The 17,277-nt window shown below is 39.4% G+C and overlaps 1 protein-coding gene across 13 annotated transcripts in view; it reads left to right on the forward strand.

Annotated features, from left to right (window-relative positions):
- The window catches only part of NCOA3 (nuclear receptor coactivator 3), a 139,172-nt gene that overhangs the window by 105,821 nt on the left and 16,074 nt on the right, over positions 1–17,277 (forward strand). For all 13 annotated transcript variants that reach the window (XM_082744791.1, XM_082744798.1, XM_082744786.1 and 10 more), the window contains 14 exons: positions 692–864; positions 1,331–1,431; positions 2,768–2,942; positions 3,332–3,520; positions 3,791–3,892; positions 8,093–8,233; positions 8,504–8,651; positions 9,476–9,867; positions 10,045–10,913; positions 11,911–12,046; positions 14,287–14,481; positions 15,066–15,332; positions 15,430–15,556; positions 16,615–16,786. In XM_082744791.1, coding sequence (XP_082600917.1) covers positions 692–864; positions 1,331–1,431; positions 2,768–2,942; positions 3,332–3,520; positions 3,791–3,892; positions 8,093–8,233; positions 8,504–8,651; positions 9,476–9,867; positions 10,045–10,913; positions 11,911–12,046; positions 14,287–14,481; positions 15,066–15,332; positions 15,430–15,556; positions 16,615–16,786 — 3,187 coding nt within the window. The remainder of the gene's footprint in view (positions 1–691; positions 865–1,330; positions 1,432–2,767; positions 2,943–3,331; positions 3,521–3,790; positions 3,893–8,092; positions 8,234–8,503; positions 8,652–9,475; positions 9,868–10,044; positions 10,914–11,910; positions 12,047–14,286; positions 14,482–15,065; positions 15,333–15,429; positions 15,557–16,614; positions 16,787–17,277) is intronic.

The raw sequence follows: 17,277 nt of genomic DNA on the forward strand, positions 1-17,277 counted from the left end.
CCTTATGATGCTATAGAAATTTTGTTGCTGATTCAGATAGAAGCAAGAATCTTACACTAACACCTTTGATACAGTGTGAAGCATTTCTCAGTGGAGGAGGTAGGTAGGAGTTAGGAATAGATAATTGATATTATCCAAGTAAGACTCTTCAAATTCCTGTAAGAAAATGTAAGTTGGTATTTTGACATTTGTGGGGTTTCATCATTCTTTTCCTGAATGAAGTTTGAAGTTTAAAAAATGGAAATCAAGTATTTCATTTTATGCAGTGATACTCTAGCCTTTTTAGTGTTTGTCAAGGCCAATATGATTTGTTTTAATGTGATTTTTGCAGAGTAAAAAATGATCTGTAAACCATAAAACCTTGTCATTAATAAGTAGCTAACACTGTTTTCCTTATTCTTTGTTGTTTTACTGTCTCTGTGAGGTAAAGACTATGTATCCTCATATTCCCGATGAAGATACTGAGACTAAGTCTGCCCAAGGCCACCAGGCTAACAAAAAGGTTGAATTGAAATTTAGGTTTGCCTGAATTTCTACTCTATTCTACTACTTCTCCAAGACAAGGCTTTGATGGTTTCTATTGGCTGAATTCAGTTTGTTTAGATGTGAAAGTAGTGGTGCTGTGTACTTGTTCTGCTCACTGCTCTTGTGTGATAGGTGTATTCATGACCCCCCTCCCCCTCTCTCTCAGTCTTACCTGCAGTGGTGAAAAGTGGAGACGGGAGCAGGAGAGTAAATATATTGAAGAATTGGCTGAACTGATATCTGCTAATCTTAGCGATATTGACAATTTCAATGTCAAACCAGATAAATGTGCAATTTTAAAGGAAACAGTAAGACAGATACGTCAAATAAAAGAGCAAGGTAATACAAAGTAAGAAAAACACTCAAGTATTTTCAGAAGGAAACTTGTCAACTGTGTTTACATTTGTCTTTTGGCTTCCTTGTTGCTCATGTACGGACTGCTGCTAATTGAACCTAGCCTGTGGGACTGGACAAATGAGTTGACCAGCTGTACTCTTCGAGAAACAGTTAATAGAGAAGTAGATAGAGGCCTGTGTTCTCACCTAGTCACGTGTTAGCTTCCTTTCAGGAAGCCGTGGATAGTACATGTAGTAGTGAAGAAAAATTGAGGGTAGCTTCTGCCCTCCTGGGTAAATCTTAAGTTTTAACATTTAAAAATTATAGCATTGTTTTCTTATCATGAAATGTTACATATGTGCATATATATGTTCAATGTGTGTCTTTGTTCTGGGCACTGTGTCAAGGTGAAATTGACCTATAGCTGATAAGCATATGCTATTTGTAGTACTGCCTTGTATCTTTTCAGGAAAAGCTATTTCCAGTGATGATGATGTTCAGAAAGCTGATGTATCCTCTACAGGACAGGGAGTTATTGATAAAGACTCCTTAGGGCCACTTTTACTTCAGGCAAGTATATTATACTTTTTTGAGGAATTTTTAAGACTTAAAAATACACTTTTGTAATGTAATTAAAAATTATTTTGTAAGTAGTTTCCTTAAATAGTGTTGATTCACCTGTAGCACCTACAGCATGTTTCTCTTACTTCAAAGCAGGAGTTGGGAACAGGGAGGCTCTTTATAAAGTGCACCTATTAATTTTTCTTTGTTGTTTCAACTAGTTTACTCCAACTGCTCTTTAGTTGATCAACTTAGTTCTTCTTTGGGAGTAGTATAGTGCCTAAAGCTTGACTTGGTATCAAGTGGAAAAACAGTATGTGCTAAGGATAATTTTCTTATTTTTTGAAGCTCCTTTCAAGATATAATTCTTCAAAAATTAGATTATAATTAGAATATAATGAGATTATAATTAGATTATGATTCTTCAAAAATTCAGATTTTATGTTGACTGTAGTTATTTTTCCCCCAATTCTTTTTATTTTTTATAAAGCCCTATAGTATTTGTGTTGATGTTAATAGGAATGGTAACTGGTCGCTGATAATTGTGGTGGTTGTTAGATCAACAGTAGTTTTTTTTTTTTAATTTTTTTAAGATTTTATTTATTTATTTATTTGACAGACAGAGATCACAAGTAGGCAGAGAGGCAGGCAGAGAGAGAGGAAGGGAAGCAGGCCCCCTGCTGAGCAGAGAGCCCGATGCGGAGCTCGATCCCAGGACCCTGAGATCATGACCTGAGCCAAAGGTAGCGGCTTAACCCACTGAGCCACCCAGGCGCCCCAGATCAACAGTAGTTTTAAAATTTCTGTTTAGTACTTTAAGTCTGGTGTCTTAATTGGCTAAGGCTGCCATAACAAAATATCACAGATTGGGTGGCTGTTTCTTTCTTTTTTAAGAGTGGGAGAGTGGGGGAGAGGCAGAGGGTGAGGAAGAGAGAGACAATCTTAAGCAGATATGGATCCTGATGCGGGGCTAGATCTTCCGACCTTGAGATCATGACCTGAGCTGAAATCAAGAGTTGGACATTTAACTGACTGAGCCACCAAGGCACTCTCAGGAATTTATTTCTTAAAGTTCTGGAGGGTGGAAGTCTCCAGTGTCAAGTGTTGGCAGGCTTGGTATCCCTCCTGAGACCTCTTTCCTTGGCGTGTAGGTGGTTGCCTTTTCCGTATATCTTCATATGATCTCTCTGTGTATGTGCATCCCTGGTGTCTCTTTTGTTACATATGAACATCAATCCTGTCGGATTAGAGCCCTGTTTGTATGAAGGTTAGGGCTTCAACATGTGAGTTTTGGTGGGGATACAGTTCAGGCCATAATAGCTAATATTAACATATCCCACTTTAGGCATTGGATGGTTTCCTGTTTGTGGTGAATCGTGATGGAAACATTGTATTTGTGTCAGAGAATGTCACACAGTATCTGCAGTATAAGCAAGAAGACCTGGTTAATACAAGTGTCTACAATATCTTGCATGAAGAAGACAGAAAGGATTTCCTTAAAAACTTACCAAAATCTACAGGTAGCCTTTTAATGTGCATTTTCTAAATAAGCTAAAAAATTATTTTCTTGATAGTTTCTTAGAAAATTGAACCCACATTTTGGGAGGCAGAGTGATCATACTTGTGCAGAAGGGCAGGTCATTAATAACAAAACTTTCAAAGATGACTTGGTGAATTTGGAATTTGGTACACATTTCATTGGGCCAGATATACAGCAAATTACAAAATGGTGAGATTTCTGTTGAAATGGAGATCATTCCAGTATTATTATATATTTTGCCATTGCAAAATGTCTGTGTAGAAATTACTGTAGAAACCATAGTAATGAGAAAGTACAGCTTAAATTTTTGATGGTAGTCATAGACTGAATTGCCAGCTTTTAAAAAACTTTTCCTTTTGTTTTCCATAGTTAATGGAGTTGCCTGGACAAATGAGACCCAGAGACAAAAAAGCCATACGTTTAATTGCCGTATGTTGATGAAAACACCTCATGATATTCTGGAAGACATAAACACTGGTCCTGAAATGCGCCAGAGATATGAAACAATGCAGTGCTTTGCCCTGTCTCAGCCACGAGCCATGATGGAGGAAGGGGAAGGTAAGATTTACCACATGTTTGAGATTCTGTCAAACAGTGGCCACATTTCTAGTTCTGTGATTTCCATTGTCGTATTCGTTCACTGAATTCCACATCCTTACTTGCCTATTGAATACACTTGTCCTCCCATCCAAGTACTAACCAGGCCCGACCCTGCTTAGTTTCCGAGATCAGACGAGATCGGGCGCGTTCAGGGTGGTATGGCCGTAGACTGAATACACTTGTCCTAAAGTTAAATATAATCCTTACCTGGTTAAATTTTTATTGTAGATTTGCAATCCTGTATGATCTGTGTAGCACGCCGCATTACTACAGGAGAAAGAGCGTTTCCCTCAAACCCTGAGAGCTTTATTACTAGACATGATCTTTCAGGTAAACACTTGGTATATGTGTGTGTATACATTTTGTTCATTGGTGAGTTTTTATAAAAGTTTACTATTTCTACAGCCTGCATTATCATGTAAGTTCCTCTGTCCCTGTAATGAATGCTTTGCATGGATTACTCCTTTTGTTTCTTATGCAGCTCTGAGATTCACTGAGACCCCTGGCATTTGTGGTGGGTATATTTGAGATATAAAATCCCTCAAATAAATAAAAAATAAATGTAGAGGCACCTAGCTCTCTCTCCAAATAACATTTCAAATCAGAAGTTATTATTTCTTTCTCTAACTTGAAACCCATTTTTCATAAATAAGTTTTCAAAAATATAGGTAATTTAATGAGAATTCCTGGGAGTAATTCTTAATATCAGCATGAGCTTCAATTAAAGATTTTTTAAAAAAATTATTTATTTATTAGAGAGAGTTCAGGTGGAGCAGCGGAGGGAGAGGGAGAAGCAGGCTCCCCACTGAGCAGGGAGCCCAACATGGGGCTCAATCCAGGAGCCCAGGATCATGACTTGAGCTGAAGATAGAGGCTTAACTGACTGAGCCACTGAGGTGCCCCAAACTTCAATCTTGGTCTGCCCTTTTTTGGCTATGGGAATAAGGAATTAAAGCCAATATGAGTGATAAGGCACAATATAAAGTTAAATGCGGTGGCAGTATTCTCTGTGTTTACCTTCAGGGTAACTCTTGTGATCATCTAACCCTGAAAGGTGAAGCCATGGTGTGTCTTCTAAGTGCTGTCTCAGAGATGGGGAACTAGGCCTGGTGATAGATATGTTGGGTTACTTGTCCAAGATCCTGGCTAATAAAGAATTTGTAGCTGGGTCTCCCCGATGTTGACGTCTGTGCTGTTTGTTTTTGTCTACCATGTGGACCTGCAATAAGTAATTTGATAAAATGGAGTAGGTTTAAAATATCTAACATATCTCTAGCTATTTTTGAGATAAATAAATAAATAAATATATATGTTATGTACACATACATATATAACAATATTTTACTGTTAAAAAGCTATTTTTGTAGTTACCATTTTATGCCAGGGTCAGTTACCCATCTTGAGGCTGCATGAGATTAATTTTCACAGATGAAACAATAGCAAAACGGTCTTTGTATTCTTAATTTAATCTGTTAAATATTTAAATAAAAATTTAAACTTATAAATATTTCATATTGGAAAAACTTTTTTCTTTATTTACTTGAGATATGGAAACCCACTAAGAGGAATTTTTGCCTTCTGGAGTGGTTCTTTCTCTGTATATGTTATGACTTGGCAGACTAAGTTTTCTCCCCAAATAGTAATATTCCACATTTTGTAATAGAAAATACTAAATGGGAAAAAAAGAAGAGAATACTAAATAGAACATCTTTACTCAAGTAGTTTAGTGACTAGAACCTTTAAAATTTAATCTTATTAATGTTTTCTTTTATTATAAAAGCAATATATATATATACACATTATAAAAGTTAGAAATTACCAACCAGGAAAAATCAAATAGTTTCGTCTGGGTCCCATCTGAGAACTATCTTACCATAGCTGGTATTTCTCACTTGCTGCCTGTTCTTTCGTAGGAGGTTTGTTACACTCAGCACAGTACTTTTTTTGGAGAGGTTTTATTCTCTGTCCCTGATGTAAATTTTTTCTGAGCATCTCTTTTGTGCTCGTCATCTGGCTCTTGGAGCTAAGCTCAGGGGAGGTGGTTGAGGACAGAACATCCTTATTCTGGGCACAGTGCATAAGCATTTACTCTTCCTGGAATGCATTTGCCCCTTCTTTGTAGGTCCCCCTGCCAAGGTGTTTTTTTGTTTTTTCAAAAATATCATTAAAGGTCTGAATTTTAAACAGATTCTTAGACTGGGGGCTCTGTCTGTCAGCTCATCCACCATTAGTGGCCTTTGTCATCCCCAGTAGCATTTTTATTTTCATTTTTTATCATTTATTTATTTATTCATTTCTTAAAAATATTATTTATTTATTTATTTGACAGAGAGAGAGAGAGAGAGAGAGATCGATCACAAGTAGGCAGAGAGAGAGGGAAGCAGACTCCCTAGATCACAGGACCCTGAGATTATGACCTGAGCCAAAAGTAGAGGCTTTAACCCACTGAGCCGCCCAGGTGCCCCCTATTTTTATTTATTTATTTATTTTAAAGATTTTATTTATTTATTTATTTGTTTATTTATTTATTTATTTATTTATTTTTATTTTTTTTTATTTGACAAGGATCACAAGTAGGCAGAGAGGCAGGCAGAGAGAGAGGGGAAAGCAGGCTCCCTGTCGAGCAGAGAACCCAGCATGGGGCTCGGTCCCGGGACCCTGAGATCATGACTTCAGCCAAAGGCAGAGGCTTAACCCACTGAGTCACCCAGGCGCCTCCACAGTAGCATTTTTAGAACTCTCTTTTACCATGTGAAGCTTTATGAGTTTCCCTAACCCAAACCTGATTTTCTTCAGTATTTTTACTTTTTTGACAAACACATCGTGGAGAGGATAAATAGATCAGGAGATAGAACTAATGAATCATTGAACACTACATCAAAAACTAACTGAACATAATAAAAAATAGATTAGGAAAGATATAGAAAAGACTTTCCAGTCAAATTATTGACTACTTTTTTTTTTCCAAAAGATTTTATTTATTTATTTATTTATTTATTTGAGAGAGAGAGAGAGAGAGAGAGAGAGATCACAAGTAGGCAGAGAGGCAGGCAGAGAGAGAGAGAGAGAGGAGGAAGCAGGCTCCCTGCTGAGCAGAGAGCCCGATGGGGGACTGGATCCCAGGATCCCTAGATCATGACCTGAGCCGAAGGCAGCAGCTTAACCCACTGAGCCACCCAGGTGCCCTTGACTACTTCTTTTAAGTCATTTGTTTGCCTGGTGGGTCAGGATGTTTCATCACCTTCCTGATTCGGTGGACCCTGTTGGTTCTGAGCACAAGAGGTCGTGTGGATGTAGGTATTGTGTTTTTTTTTAGTAAGTCCTGTGCAGAACAGACAAAAACAATCAGTGAGTTTTGGCAGCAACATGAGCTTTCAATCGTAGACTGACATTTTGTGACAAGGGAGCATATTTTGTTGTGGATAACCATGTCCTGAATGTTGATCACAGTTTTTGCCCAGGACATCCTCAGTAATTATTTTGAATTTTTAAAATGTTACTTCACAGTTTTGCAAATCAGCAAGGCTTGCTTCAAAAGCACAACTCTTGAGGCCATCAGAGGCATTTTAGTCCTTTTGACAAAGTTCTTATGACTGTTTTCTTGAATATTCCTTATATGGAACATAGCTAGTGCTTTCTCCTCATACCACTCTTTTCTTTGACAATGGGTCAACTACTTTCTTCTTGGCTCCTTTTTAAAAAAAATTGTAAAGTTTATTACTATTAATATTTTGTTTTATTGAGAGAGAATCTTAAGCAGGCTCCACACCCAGCATAAAGCCTAGTGCTAGGCTTGATCTCATGTCCCTGAGATCATGACCTGAACCAAAATCAAGTTGGACATTTAACAGACTGAGCCGCCCAGGGTCCCCTCTTCTTTGCTCCTTTTTGACACTTTTTGTAGGTGTTTATTCTTGCCATCTTGCCCTGGTACTGCTCAGAAAGTGTGGCAAGGCCTAGTTGTCCATTTTTTTTTTAAGGACCATTTTAGTGAAACCTGTAATTTTATAACATGTTTGAATTGTATAAATTTTGTCTCTAGTGTATTTGGTAATAAGCAAAAGTCAGACACTTCCAGAGTTAAAGAAACGAGTATTTGGTTAACCTTTCTGGTTTAGATTTTAAGTGTCCAAAAATGCAGTCACCTCTCGGATGGAAAGAATTGTTCCTGCTAGCTGTGTAGGCAGGTATTTTCATAGTTGCAGAGACAGAATATCCTCAGATGAAAAATTTCAGTAGTAGGTGGTGGTCTTCTTGAAGTGAAAATGAACCCAAGGTTATCTGGATACGTCATACTCTGTACTTTCAGAAAGTGAAAGGAGTTTTGTGATACTCTCTTATGTTTTGTACAGCAGAACATTTAATGTAAGAGTTTCCTGTAGGACCATGTCCTTGAAGAGTTCTGGATATAGCAGAGAAGGTGGAGCAAAGATTTAGTGTCTTTATTTTATTCTTCAGTGCAAACCTGTGAAGTGTGCAACCAGTAAATACTCGTGGGTTGGATTTAAATCTCGATCTTCTGTTTAATAGGAAAAGTTGTCAACATAGATACAAATTCACTGAGATCCTCCATGAGACCCGGCTTTGAAGATATAATCCGAAGGTGTATCCAGAGATTTTTTAGTCTTAATGATGGTCAGTCGTGGTCTCAGAAACGTCACTATCAAGAAGGTAAAGAATTTTGAGTTTGATTCTTGGTCTTTTTTGTTGTGTTTGTATACTTTAAAGCATTAAGTGTATTCATAGTTGTTTTTGTGTGTGGGGTAGGAAAGTGATTCTTGAGCATTTTTCTTTTACCATGCTTGTAATTTTGGTGCAGGTCCAGTATTTTCACTGGATTGAGAAAATGTGGCACTTAAAGTACATTTCCTTTCCCTCCTCTCTTACGCGTATCTGTTTTTCCAATTATAGTCACTAGTGATGGTGTATTTTTCCCAACAGCTTATATCCATGGCCATGCCGAAACCCCAGTGTATCGGTTCTCGTTGGCTGATGGAACCATAGTGTCGGCACAAACCAAAAGCAAACTCTTCCGAAATCCTGTCACAAATGATCGGCATGGCTTTGTTTCGACTCACTTTCTTCAGAGGTAATGATCGTTTGCTGTGTCCTCACATTAAATGCAGCAGTGTTCTCAAGATGCTTTATTATCAATCTACAGAGATTTAACGAGAAAAAGCAGAGATGTTGGGTTTGCTGAAGTGAGTTTAGATTCCTGGATAGTGAAATGATCTATTATCTTGTGATCATTGGGAGAGTATGTATATGTGTGTACACACACACACACACACACACACTTTACTATTTTGATATACATGCTGCCAAAGCGAGCACATATTTTTAAGGTTATATTATTATGTGAAAATGAGGATTTGTTCATTAAATACTCCCTGGGAAAGCTGGGGAATGGGAAGGCTTGTGAATAAAAGAACATAAAAAATCTGACTACCTCTGTTACGTTTTATTTCTGATGATACGTTTATGTTGCTTCTAACGATTGAATTTGAAATTTGAAAGACTTTAAGAAAAAAAGATATGTTGCTCTTGCTAATGGTAAATGAGCAGCACATGGAAGAGCAGACTATTCATGCATTAACTATCTTGAGTAATTTGCAGTCCCCTCCAGGTTAGCCCCTACAGGTGTGGCAACTGTAGTAAACCCTGCTGTGATGCCAGCTACCATAGTTGTTGGCCCTTGTGCTCGTGGTCACTCATTTAGATTCTGTGGCATATTAAAAAATATATTACTGGGTTCATAACTGATTAATACTTAGATTGGGACTGACACTGAGTATTGGAATGGAGCCTAGGAGTTAAGCTCCTGGGCACTTACTTCATCATTAAAAAAAAAAAAAAAGTGCTTTAATGCATGCCTGTAATATTTTAGTGAAAGTTTGTCTTCTTTCTTCGTAGGGAACAGAATGGGTATAGACAAAACACGAATCCTGTCGGACCAGGGATTAGACCTCCAGCAGCTGGATGCAGTAGTTCAGTAGGCAGCATGAGCATGTCACCAAACCAAGGTTTACAGATGCTGAGCAACAGGACCTATGGCTTGGCTGACCCCAGCAGCATAGGGCCAATGAGTGGGGCTAGGTATGGGCCCTCGAATCCCATAGCTTCAATGAACCCTGGGGCAGGCATGCAGTCACCATCTTCCTACCAGAACAGCAACTATGGTCTCAACATGAGTAGTCCCCCACATGGGAGCCCTGGCCTTGGTTCCAACCAGCAGAACATCATGATATCTCCTCGTAACCGTGGGAGTCCAAAGATGGCCTCACACCAGTTTTCTCCTGTTGCAGGTACTGTTGTTGGCATTTCCTTTTCTTTATTTTTTTCTTCCTCAGTAGTTCTTCTCTTCTTCTGTTACAATCCTTGTGAAGCTAGTTCAATTTAAGGTTAACTTTTAGAGAGTTCAGTGGCATTTTGTTACAGCATCCAATAGTCTAATTCTTTCCTTTATTTCTCTCCCAATCCAGGTGTGCACTCTCCCATGGGATCTTCTGGTAATACTGGGAGCCACAGCTTTTCTAGCAGCTCTCTGAGTGCTCTGCAAGCTATCAGTGAGGGAGTGGGGACTTCTCTTTTATCCACTCTGTCTTCACCAGGCCCCAAATTGGATCACTCTCCCAATATGAATATGAGCCAGCCAAATAAAGTGAACAGTCAGGATTCTAAGAGTCCCCTGGGCTTGTATTGTGACCAGAATCCAGTGGAGAGTTCAGTGTGTCAGTCAAATAGCAGGGATCACCTCAGTGACAAAGACAGTAAGGAGAGCACTGTTGAAGGGTCAGAGAATCAGAGGGGTCCTTTGGAAAGCAAAGGTCATAAAAAATTACTGCAATTACTTACCTGTTCTTCTGATGACCGGGGCCATTCCTCCTTGACCAACTCCCCCTTGGATTCAAGTTGTAAAGACTCTTCCATTAATGTCACCAGCCCCTCTGGGGTCTCTTCCTCAACCTCTGGAGGAGTGTCCTCCACATCGAATATGCACGGGTCCCTGCTGCAGGAGAAGCACCGGATTCTGCACAAGTTGCTGCAGGATGGGAATTCACCTGCGGATGTGGCCAAGATCACCGCAGAGGCCACTGGGAAGGACACCAGTAGTACGGCGTCCTGTGTGGAAGGGAGTGTCAAGCAGGAGCAACTGAGTCCTAAGAAGAAGGAAAATAACGCACTTCTTAGATACCTGCTGGACAGGGATGATCCTAGTGACACACTCTCCAAAGAACTGCAGCCTAAAGTGGAAGGAGTGGACGGTAAACTGAGTCAGTGCAGCAGCTCCGCCATCCCGAGCTCGAGTCAAGAGAAGGACTCTAAAATTAAGACAGAAACAAATGAAGAGGTAACTTGTTCTTTCTCTCTTCCAGCTCAGTCATTGTGTTTCATCACTGCATTTCGGTGTTGGAAAGACCATGTGTTACATGCAGAATCTTGTCTTCTGTTTTAGGTTTATGTAATGGAATTTACTCTAGAGCTGTCATTTCTTTATAATATTTTGGGAATCTGTAAGGTGTATTATGATGGAGTTTGGAAATACGAGATGTGTGTGTTTTAAAATGTGACTCTGACTAGAACCAGTTGGTAGCCAGTTTGAAAATTTTCATGGAGGTTTTTATTGTCGGAATGAGCATATTGGGTCTTTTAAAGGGGTAGTAGAAAGAAACGGGAAAAAACTGTATTAAGTAACAGAATTTGATTTGTGCCTACAGTCAAGTTGCCTTCTGTATGTGATCTCATTCTGTATAAGGGTTTCCCAAACTCTGCTTGAGGAACACTCTTCCAGGAGACTTCATTATACATCTGAGAAAATTAGTCTTGGGGAGGTCTTACTGTTAGGATATCTGTTTGATTTCGTTTAACATAGTGCTCTCCAAATTTGTGGACCAAGACTCCTTTTTGAACCATGCCTGCGAATCTCTTATTGAACATCTGCTTGTTGCCTTTATTATTACTTACACTTGTTTTCCAAAGGTAGGTGTAGAGGCAGATGACTTTGTCAGCTAATGATCCTGAGTAACATTAACTGGAAAATATTTTACAGCTTGAGAATTAAAGTTCTAGTGCAGATTTTAAAAATGCCCCTTCAAAAGCACTTCCAAACCCAGAGAATTTATTTCAATATGCTGATGTATAAATTTCAAGGATGAAAACTTAGGGTAAGGGTTTTAAGAATCCAGACTTTAAGTTGGGTATTATCACTTTAGGTTAACTATTGTATTTTACTTATTTCCACTTAATTTGTGTTCTTCTGATGAATAGGTTTATACCTTTGTATATCTAGTAATGTTAATTAAAAAGAAATAAAAATTAACACTGGTTAATTAATTTTCCCCCCCCAGGGATCTGGAGACTTGGATAATCTAGATGCTATTCTTGGTGATCTGACTAGTTCTGACTTTTATAATAATTCCATATCCACAAATGGTAGTAATCTGGGAACCAAGCAACAGATGTTTCAAGGAACTAATTCTCTGGGTAAGAAAGAACTAGGTTTTATTCTTGCTGCCTTTTAAAAGTTTCTGCACCACCCCAATGTTTATAGCAGCAAAGTCCAGAATAGCCAAACTATGGAAAGAGCCTGGATGTCCATCAACATGCAGGAGAAGAATGGATAAAGAAGATGTGGTGTGTGTGTGTGTGTGTGTGTGTGTGTGTGTGTGTATATATATATATACACAATGGAATATTATGCAGCTGTCAACCCCCCCCCCCCCCCAAATCCTGCCATTTGCAATGACGTGGATGGAACTAGCATTTTTCTTATGCTAAGAAAAATCAGTCAGTCCAAGAGGGACAGTTAGCATATGATCTCACTGATTTGAGGAATTTGAGAAACAAGACAGAGAGGATCATAGGGGTAGGGAGGGGAAAAAAATGAAACAAGGTGAAACCAGAGAGGGAGACAAAGCTTAAGAGACTCTTGGTCTCAGGAAACAAACGGGGGGTTGCTGGAGTGGAGGGGATGGGAGGGATGGGGTGGCGGGTGATGGACACTGGGGTGGCTATGTGCTCTGGTGAGTGCTATGCATTGTGTGTGACTGATGAATCACAGACCTGAACCTCTGAGACAAATAATACATTGTATGTTAATAAAAATTAAAAGTTTCTGTACCTTTGCACATGCAGTTACCCCTTGAACAACACTGGTTTGGATTGCATGTGTTCAGTTACACACACGGATCTTTTCAGTACATGCAGTATTGTAAATGTGTTTTCTCACAATCAAAGCCCAGATAAAACGCAATGCCTGAACTTGCAACCCTTGAGATCAAGACCTGAGCTGAGATCAAGAGTTAGACACTTAACCGGCTAGGTCACCTAGGTACCTTTCTCATGATTTTCTTGATTTCTCTAGTTCATTTTAAGAATATAGTATAAGGGGTGCCTGGGTGGCTTAGTCGGTTAAGCCGCTGCCTTGGGCTCAGGTCACGATCCCAGGGTCCTGGGATCAAGTTCCACATCGGGCTCCTTGCTCTGTGGGGAGCCTGCTTCTCTCTCCAGCTCTGCCTGCTTGTGCACATGTGTGTGCTCTCTCTCTCTCTGACAAAATCTTAAAGAAAAAAAGAATATAGCATATTATATATGTAATAAACAAAATATGTGTCAGTTGACTTACTGATAAGTATTTTGGTCAGAGTATATTAGTAGTTAGGTTTTTGGGGTCAGTAGTTATATGGATTTTTGGCTTTGTTGGGAGCTCAGTGCTCCTAACCCTTTGGTGTTCAAGGGTCAGCTGTACTCTTGTAATAGGATGGAAATCTAATTAACATTTTTAACTAAAAAATACATATCGTGCCTCTCAGGGTTTGTTTGTTTGTTTGTTTGTTTTTAAATAATTCATAGTGCATATGTTCTAAAAAGTTCCCTGGACATTTTCCTGTTCTTAAAATTTGCTATTTCTAACTAATACACCAGTAATCATGAAACATTCTAGGATATGTTCATCTTTGGTTGCTCCAGTTGAGTAGTAGCTACCAGAGCATATATTTTTGTTTGGCACAGAGACTTGAATTAAAAAGCAGCTAAAACTTGTAATTGAAACCTTTTCTGTGACACTTGTGGAACTTTGTCATTTAGCTGTGAGACTTTTCTTCTTTTATTGTTGGCTGATTGTCCTCCAGCCTCTCTTCCGCAGCTGTGTGGTTTCCTCACTCATAAGGGTGTAGTACAAGTATTGATTGAACAAGAAAAAGTCAGTTATCAGGAATGGTAGTTACTCATTTTCAGTGGCACTGTTTCCTAAACTGAAGTGGGTAGTCCACAATCAGTCAGCTAGGTTGGAGAAAGAAAAATGTTAGGGGGAGATTTCACATTTCATTCTTTGTTTGATTAGATGGCAACTTGTCTAGTTAAATTTAATTAAAAAATTTTAAACAACTGACGTAAGTACATATAGGGAAGAACCTCTAGGAGTTTGAACCTTGATAACTTTTTCAATATTAAGTGAAGCAGAATATGAATGACCGCATCAGGCTATGGAACAGTGCCCAGTACATCAGCCAACACTGGGACTCTGTTTCTACTGTATTCCATATTGGAATCTGAGGCTTTTTGTTTTCTTCCTTCTCCTTTTTTTTTCCTTCTATACTTACTGTTTATTTTAGTAAGAAAGATGTTCTTTTGTGGTTGGTATTGGTATTCATGTGTTGTGCTTGATTACTTATGTACTGAATCATCAGAGAATTTTTATGTATTGTGCATCTGTGTTTCAGCAGGTTTGAGGAGTCCACAGTCTGTGCAGGCCATTCGTCCCCCATATAACCGAGCTGTGTCTCTAGATAGCCCTGTTGCTGTTGGATCAAGTCCTCCAGTAAAGAATATCGGTGCTTTCCCCATGTTACCAAAGCAGCCCATGTTGGGTGGGAATCCAAGAATGATGGATAGTCAGGAAAATTACGGCTCAACTATGGGTATGTCATTTCTAACCAGTACTTATGGATAAAATTTTCTTTTTAAATTTAATAAAACACTTAACGCCATTTAAGTAATTGGGATTAAATAATAGGTTTTTGAATAACAGTAGCATAATATTTCTGTCATGAGTTTCCTTAATTTATTCTACATCTTGGTTATTTTAAACTCTCAAGGAAGCTACTTGAATATGTGGCAATAGTTGCCTATCAGAAATGTCTTGAGGGGCGCCTGGGTGGCTCAGTGGGTTAAGCCGCTGCCTTCAGCTCAGGTCATGGTCCCAGGGTCCTGGGATCGAGGCCCGCATTGGGCTCTCTGCTCGGCGGGAAGCCTGCTTCCCCACCCCCCCCCCTGCTTCTCTGCCTACTTGTGATCTCTCTCTGTCAAACAAACAAACAAACAAATAAATAAATAAAATCTTAAAAAAAAAATGTCTTGAAAAATGAATGTCTTAATAGTTGGCCAGCCCTATTCTTAGGATGACAGCACTTTTTTGGTCAAAGTTGTATGTAATGACTGTACTTATATAAGAAGGATTTTAGTATAATAATGGGAAAGACATAATCATTTCTGCCTGTTGTAGGTGGACCAAACAGAAATGTGACTGTGAATCAGACTCCTTCCTCAGGAGACTGGGGCCTACCAAACTCAAAGGCCAGTAGAATGGAACATATGAGTGCAAACTCCATGGGAAGACCCGGAGCAGATTATAATGCTTCCTTACCCAGACCTGCAGTGGGCGGCTCGATGCCCACCTTGCCTCTGCGGGCCAATAGCATCCCAGGGGCGAGACCAGGGTTACAGCAGCAGCAGCAGCAGCAGCAGCAACAGCAGCAGATGCTTCAAATGCGTAAGCATCCCCTTCATAAAAGAGAAAACCAGATGATTTAGGGTAATATTTGCTATTGCCGCCTTTGAAAATGTATCCCCTCTTTTTCTTCCACCAGGGCCTGGTGAGATTCCCATGGGAATGGGGGTCAGTCCGTATGCCCAGGCAGCACCATCTAACCAACCGGGTTCCTGGCCAGATGGCATGTTGTCCATGGAACAGGGTCCTCATGGGACTCAAAATAGGTGGGGCTTTGTTATGTGACTCTGTTGAAAATGTTAGCATAGGATAATCTAGAAAAAGGTCAGAACACAGGAGCAAACCTAAAAGAGAATGAATGTAACTCACTGATTGAGGTACTTATCTGCCATCTGGGCATTTCTTGTCTGACTGTAAAAATTGAGGTGAGGGGGCGCCTGAGTGTCTCAGTGGGTTAAAGCCTCTGCCTTCGGCTCAGGTCATGATCCCAGGGTCCTGGGATCGAGCCCTGCATCGAGCTGTCTGCTCAGCGGGAAGCCTGCCCCCCCCCACCTGCCTCTGCTAACTTGTGATCTCTCTCTGTCAAATAAATAAACAAAATCTTTAAAAAAAAAAAAAAAAAATCGAGGTGAGGCAGCAAGCCAGTGAGGGAGGACACCGCTTTATTGTTTAACTGTCAGGACCAGTAAGTGGTCAAACCGGTGACGATAAATTACCACCAGTTTGAGAAGATAAATGGTGTTCAGAGGGTGAGCCTCAGTTTCCTGGCAGATTAATTTTTAAGGATTTTGATAATTCTTTTCTAAGATTATTTAAAACATTTCAGGGATGATGGTGAAAGCAAACTGTAGCACTCTTTGTGAAAGAAAGGTGTGGATTATGTCTATTTAATTTTTATTTAGTTTGATCACTAACTCATTTGCATGAAAGAAGCCACCTGTCAATTTCAAGTCTAACTTGAATTCTATAATAGATTAAGCAAAGAAAAAAAATGATCTATTGAGTAGACAGTGGTAAAACTATATGAGTTTATTAGCTTGAGTGCTTCTCTGTGGAGAACAGATAGTCTCATTATGGAATTTTTTCTGAGGGAGAATGATATCTAGTTCCATGTCCTTCTAATATGTTGGAGGACTGTGGGACCTTACTGTGGGTATATGGCGTTTGTATTACACTTGACACATGAGCTCAGTGGGCCAGGGACAACAAAAAGTTATTTTGGCAGGTCCCAGGCTCAGTATTCTGATAGTTCAACGTGTGTGTGTGTGTGTGTTTGTGTGTGTATGTAAGAGCAACATTGACATTGATTGCAAATCTCTTTTAGGCCACTTCTTAGGAATTCCCTGGATGATCTCCTTGGGCCACCTTCTAACCTAGAAGGGCAGAGTGATGAAAGAGCATTGTTGGACCAGCTGCACACTCTCTTGAGCAACACAGATGCCACAGGCTTGGAAGAAATTGACAGAGCTCTGGGCATTCCTGAACTTGTAAATCAAGTAGGTGGCATTAACACGGAAATAGAATTGTGTATGTGCACACTTTAAAACATACGTGTGTGTGTGCATATCCATGAAGCCATACACATGAATGCCTGTCTATCTTTCCTATTACTTGAGTTACATCACTGCGTTCATGGAGCCCAGTATTACATTTAGAAATCATACTGCCAGCAACCTACTATTTTGTAAAGCTGTCCATTATTAGGCAGCTATAAAAATGATCCAATAATACTTCTTTGTAGTTTTAAAAATGCTGCTTTTTACATATGTTAGTTGAATCTCATTTCTATAATTAACTATTTTTACTGCCTGGCCAAGCACGGTGTACTCTGAGGATACAAGCTTTTTTGGTGTCAAACAAAATCGCTTTACAGTAGTGAATATGAACATCTCAACAATAGCATCTCTCATTCCCAGTTACCTTTGCAGCCTTATGAAAATCTGTCATTCACAGACCTGTGTTTTGAAACGGATACATTTTGTAGTGC

The sequence above is a fragment of the Mustela nivalis genome (genome assembly GCF_964662115.1).
Source record: "Mustela nivalis genome assembly, chromosome: 8".
Lineage (NCBI taxonomy): Eukaryota > Metazoa > Chordata > Mammalia > Carnivora > Mustelidae > Mustela > Mustela nivalis.